Consider the following 6,586-nt stretch of genomic DNA (forward strand, 5'->3'; position numbering starts at 1 on the left):
TGTCTCTACATCTGTTTTTGTTCATCGGTTTATGTTGTTCATTATAGTCCACAAATGAGTGAGATCATGTGATATTTATCTTTCTCTGACTGACTTATTTCACTTAGCATAATGCTCTTCAGCTCCATCCATGCAGTTTCAAATGGTAGGAGTTTCTTCTTTTTTATTGTGGCATAGTATTCCATTGCATAGATGTGCCAAAGTTTTTTAATCTACTCTTCTGCTGACGGGCACTTAGGCTGATTCCAAATCTTAGCTATTGTAAATTGTGCTGCTATGAACATAAGGGTGCATATATCCTTTCTGATTGGTGTTTCTGGTTTCTTGGGATATATTCCTAGAAGTGGGATCACTGGGTCAAATGGAAGTTCCATTTTTAGTTTTTTGAGGAAACTCCATACTGTTCTCCACAGTGGCTGCACCAGTCTGCATTCCCACCAGCAGTGAAGGAGGGTTCCTTTTTCTCTACATTCTCTTCAGCACTTGTCATTTTCTGACTCATTTATGATAGCCATTCTGACTGGTGTGAGATGGTACCTCCTTGTCATTTTGATTTGCATCTCTCGGATGATTAGTGACTTCGAGCATGTTTTCATATGTCTCTTGGCCTTCCTTATGTCCCATAAAAAACATTTTTAAAAGAGAGCAAGTTGTACAACTTTGTAACTTTGAAATTCAGTAAGTCAGTTTCCTCATCCTTAAGTGGATATATGCCTACTTCACATGGCTGCTATGAGAATCAGATGAAATAATTATGGGGAATTGTTTTGTAAACTACAAAATGCTATATAAATATTTAAAATCATTACAGAGTCTGTAATTTTGCAATCTAGGCAAGATCAGTCTCTCTTCATAATAGAACTCAATATATTAATTCTGATACCTGTGTAACAATTCTATATTTTCAAACCTAAGTTGTTCTTACTCTAATATATACATTTCCTTTAACTCTTAACAGAAATGGAGAACAGTTGGTGAATAGTATCTATCCTTTCATCTACTTTAAGTCTTTTAAAGTTTGTCAATCTTCTCACCCACACCAATAAGCTGATTCAGTGTCAAAGTTGAACAAGCACAATTCCTATAACCTTTACTCATAAATCCTCGTAAATTAAAATATGATTACCCCTTGTCTGAATCCTTTATATGTGTGATATAAACAAGAGATTGAGGCTTAAAAGTAAATCTGCCTTGAGGTATATCTAAAACAAACAATATTTAAAGCAAAGTTCAAGGAAAGGATGAGAAAAGGAGGTGTGGAAGAGACATTGTACTTGATTGAAACTAAGAAAAATCCACAGAGATTACAATTCTCTAAGGTTTGAAGTAGCAGATGAAATCACAAAGGAAAAGACTGACAGGCATGTCAATGACATATTAAAATGCTTGTAATATAATACTCAAAGGAAAGGCTAAATTAAATAATTGTAGATACAGTGTATTTGTACCACTTTATTCTTTATAACTATGTTCCTCTCTTTTCTTTCTTTTTCTTAAGAAAGACCCTTTAACATTTTTTGTAATGCTGGTATGGTGGTAATGAACTCTGTTATCTTTTTCTTGTCTGGGAAGAGCTTTATTTCACATTCAATTTTTAAATAATAAGTAATAGTCTTGCTGGGTAGAGTAGTGTTGATTGTAGGTTTTTGCTTTTTATCACTTTGAATATTTCATGTCAATCCCTTCTGACCTGAAATGTTTCTGTTAAGAAATCAGCTGACAATCTTATAGGAGCTCCCTTGTAATTAACTGTCTTTTTCATGCTGCTTTTAAGATTCTATCTTTGTCATTAACATTTGCCATTTTAATTATGATGTGTCTTGGTGTGGGCCTTTTTGGGTTCATCTTGTTTAGGACTCTGTGCTTCCTGGACTTGTGTGTCTTTTTTCTTCACCAGGTTAGGAAACTTTTCAGTCATTATTTCTTCAAATAGGTTCTCAATCCCTTGCTGTCTCTCTTCTCCTTCAGGATGTGGATGTTTTTATGCTTGACAATATCCCAGAGGTCCCTTAAGCTATCCTCATTTTTAAAAATTCTTTTTTCTTTTTGCTGTTCTGATTGGGTGTTTTTTGCTACACTGTCTTCCAAATTGCTGACTTGATCCTCTGCTTTATCTAACCTGCTATTGATTCCTTCTAAAGTATTCTTTTTTAAAAAGCAAGATTAGAGTACATCTGCAAAGTTTTATTTTATTTATTTTAAAAAATATATTTTTATTGAATTCAGAGAGGAAGGGAGAGGGAGAGAGAGATAGAAACATCAATGATGAGAGAGAATCATTAATCAGCTGCCTTCTGCATGCCCACCATGGGGATTGAGTCCACAACCCAGGCATGTGCCCTTGACTGGACTCAAACACGGGATCCTTCAGTCCACAGGCCGATGCTCTATCCACTGAGCCAAATTGGCTAGGGCACAGCTGCAAAGTTTAAAAAAACATTTTTATTGATTTCAGAGAGGAAGGGAGAGGGAGAGAGAGATAGAAACATCAATGATGAGAGAGAATAATTGATTGGCCTCCTGCACACCCCCTACTGGGGATGGAGCCCACAACCCAGGCATGTGCCCTAGACCAGAATTGAACCCAGAACCCTTCAGTCTGAAGGTTGACACTCTATCCACTGAGCCAAACCAGCTTGGGCTTGGCTGTACATTTTATTATTTTTGGTTGGTTTCATGGAGAAGGAGAGACATTAAAATCTCCATTTTCATTTGTCCATGATTGGTAGAAATTCCACTTTTTGTCTAGTTATTGCAGGTATGTATGAAAGCTAGGTTTTTTATTTTTAAGGTAATCATCTCATTGAACTCTTTTTAGTTTTAATTATTTTTTGTAATTCTCTGTGATTTTATGAGTAGGAAATTATATTACCTATAAATTTATCATCTAACAATATATTTTATTCTCTTTTCTAAAACGCACACACATTTCCTTATCTTGTTTTGACTAGGGTATCCAAGTCAGTACTGAATAATAAGTGTGACCTGAAGTGTCCTGCATTATGTTCATGACTTTTGATGGGAATAATTCTGGTGTTTTACTGTGTAAAATGAAGATGACCATTGTTTTGTGATGTTTGCCAAATTCTTATCAAATTTCTTTTTAAAAAAATTTCCTTTATAGATTAAGGTATTACATATGTGTCCTTATCTCCCCATTGCCCTCCCCCCACTCATGCCCCCTCACCCCCCTGGTGTCTGTGTCCATTGATTATGCTTACATGCATGCATACAAGTACTTTGGTTGATCTCTCCCCCTTACCCCCACCCTCCCCTCCCCTCTGAGGTTTGACAGTCTGATTGATGCTTCTCTGTCTCTGGATCTGTTTTTGTTCAGTCTGATTGCTTCTCTGTCTCTGGATCTGTTTTTGTTCATCAGTTTATATTGTTCATTTATCAAATTTCTTTTAAGCATCTATCATAATGGTGACCTGGCAATATTTTGTTTAGCATTTTTGGAAACTATTATATGAGATTTGCATAGATTCATTTTTGGAGACTATTAGTATCTTTGTCAAATTTTTATTTCAGGTTAGACACCATCTAATAAACTGATGTCAGATAGGTTGGTTGGTAGTAATTGCAGGCCTTTCTTTGCAGCCACACTTGATGAAAAATTTCATCTGTAGCTCAGAAGAACATCTAGTGTGACTGCTTACCAAATATGTAGGAATATGAAATTTGGATGTAGGTAAAATATATTATGTGATTAGACCAGGCATTAAACAAATTTAAGTAAAAAAAAATGTAAGTATAAAAGTTTAGGACTTTTCGATGTGTGGTTTAGTAGCATCTAGAAAAAAAAATGTGTGTTTATTTTAGTTTTCAATCTATCATGAAAAAGTATGTGATGTAACTGTTTAAGAACCAGATGCAGCCCTGGCTGGCTCAGTTGGTGAGAGCATCTTCCCATACACCAAAAGGTGGCAGGTTCCATTTCAGGTCAGGGCACATGCCCAGGTTTCAGGTTTGACCCCTAGTCAGAGTGCCTGCAAGAGGCAATCGACAATGTTTCTCTTACACATCGATGTCTCTCTCTCACTCTTCCGTTCTCTCTCTAAAAATCAATAAAATTTTAAAAGTGATTGACTTTTTAATTGATTTTTAGAGAGAATAGAAGGGAGAGGGAGAGAAACATTGATTAGCTGCCCCCCTGCACACCCCTTACCACAATCAAGCTTGAAACCCTGGGCATGTGCCCTAATTGGGAATGGAATCATCAACCTTTTGATGCACAGGGTAATGCCCAACCAACTGAGCCACACTGGCCAGGGCCCAGGTGCAACTTCAGACTCCATTACTTGATATGCGCTATTTAAAATCAGTGAACTAGATTGCCTCTTCTTGGATCTGATTTGACCAACCTGGAGTATGACTTTAAGTTTTGAGGGTTACACTTTAAAGATGAAATGGAAAAATATTTTTAGAAAAAGGTAATTTAAAAAAATGGCACATGATTATAGAAAGTAGTAAGTAAATTCAGCATAGAATTAATTAGAGTGAAGATTCATGAAGAAAGATCCAAGACATTTTACTAGTATATGGGGCTCTGTCATGGAGAGAAACTAATTCCTTAGCACTAGAAATCTGAGAAAGAAATTATGTAGTACTGTGTCATTGGTAAAGTGTTTAAGTAAAAAAAAAGAATGACACAGTGATACAAAGAATTCCCACTCTGTTGGATTTGTTTTGGAAACTTCATTAAGCTATTTTATTAGATTAAAATTTGTGATGTCGTATCCTTTAGTTTTCATAATATACTCCCAGGGAGTCATCTTAAGCACTAAGAAATTTTGCTTAAAGTATAATATTCTTTTGCTGACAAACTCTTCAGTGAGTATAGGTTTACTGTTTTTGTTTGTTTGTTTGACCTCAAAATGTCTAACAGGAGTTTATGCATATGCCTAGAAATCTTTTGAACTTACAGTTTAAGGCCAAGTTTGGTGGGAGAGCTTTATTATAATAATCTTGGCAATAGAGCCCAAGCAGAAATCAGGACTGTGTTTTTGCATCAAGTCCACTTAAAGTTGTACTTGTACCTAGTTAAAAAATTAAAAATGGCCAAAACCGGTTTGGCTCAGTGGATAGAACATCAGCTTGCGGACTGAAGGGTCCCAGGTTCGATTCCGGTCAAGGGCATGTACCTGGGTTGCGGCCACATCCTCAGTAGGGGATGTGCAGGAGGCAGCTGGTCGATGTTTCTTTCTCATCGATGTTTCTAGCTCTCTGTCTATCTCCTTTCCTCTCTGTAAAAAATCAATAAAATATATTAAAAAAAGAAAAAAAATTAAAAATGCCTCAATTATGAGAAACTATGGATAATGCCATAAAATGGCAAAATGAAATGTCAGAAAGGAAAGGTTCTGCTAAAGAAATATTTTGTTAATTCATGATTTTAGTGTTTACCTAGTCATCTTATACAAAAGGAAAAATTTTTGAGACTTTCTCATCTATGGGATTTCCAAATATTTCCTAAATATTTCTTTCCCACAAATTCCATTGTATTTGAGTAAATATTGCTTTCCCACAAATCACAGTTATGCCTAAACATATGGAGGCAGATGGTGGAACAAATTCCACTAGGTGAGTGCTATCCTCTTATTTTTGGCACAAATTAAATCTTTGAAATTAGACACCAGTGCCAGTTTAGAGAAGTGAGAAAAAGGGAAGCCCAAAGTCTGAGAAGTGTGTGAAGAGGGAAGAGTATTTGTCAAGATGAGTTTTTCCTTTCCCCCTCTTCCTAATCCCCCCCCCCCCCCCCAGATACAGCTCAGAGTTCCTAAACCCAGTATAATCGGGAGCTTGAATGCTAAAAGTTGGGGCCTTCCAGAAGTTGAGTACATCTTCTCCAGGTGTATTTCACCTAATGCTAAAGGAAAAGTGAAAATTATAACCGTTCACCCCAAAACAGGTTAGCCTGGTTAGCAGCATTAAATTAAAATAAGGAAATGCAAATCGTAACCTCTGGCACTAATTGTCTACAAATTGAAGCAGACAATTAGTTTTGGTTCTGAAATTTAGTGAAGAATAAATTTAATTTGTATCAGTTATTTCGCATCCTAATGAAGATCCCCAAAGATGGCTATACCTATGACTCTACCTAACCCTTCAACGGGCTGACATGCTTCCTGCTTTAATTTTATCCAAGACTTGATGAGCTTTTGGTTCCTTACTTTACAAAGAAAAACTAGACAGGGGCATTTACTGCTTATATTACCTGGTATCGCAGCCTGCTCTTCTTCCTTGGAAGAGATAAGAGATGAGTTTGTGATGTTCCAGGGAGGTGATTGGTCTCCCCCACCCCCGCCATTTTAATCATCAATTAAAAAGTTATTTTAGAAATATTCAAACATACACTAGAGTGGAGAGAATGATGCAATTAACCCCCATGTATCCTGCATTCGGTTTCAATAATTAACAATATTCAGGCAGTTTTCTGATCAGAAAATAGAATGCCCTGAAAGCTTCAATTCTTGACTTGTAGTCAGCTTTTGTCTTTCAAATTTTGGTTCTTAGGACTTTGAATACTGCAGTTGTATTAAAAGAAGGATTTAATTGAGGAATTTAGTGTTTAATAGTAACTTAA

At 36.2% G+C, this 6,586-nt stretch overlaps 1 protein-coding gene across 1 annotated transcript in view; it reads left to right on the plus strand.

The window, feature by feature from the left end:
- LOC102243028 (protocadherin alpha-13) overlaps window positions 1-2,013 on the plus strand; it is a 10,030-nt gene extending 8,017 nt beyond the window's left edge. The window contains exon 3 of the mRNA XM_014528991.1: window positions 1,969-2,013. Coding sequence (XP_014384477.1) covers window positions 1,969-2,013 — 45 coding nt within the window. The remainder of the gene's footprint in view (window positions 1-1,968) is intronic.
- Window positions 2,014-6,586: the final 4,573 nt, after the last annotated feature.

The sequence above is a fragment of the Myotis brandtii genome, unplaced genomic scaffold (genome assembly GCF_000412655.1).
Source record: "Myotis brandtii unplaced genomic scaffold, ASM41265v1 scaffold668, whole genome shotgun sequence".
NCBI lineage: Eukaryota > Metazoa > Chordata > Mammalia > Chiroptera > Vespertilionidae > Myotis > Myotis brandtii.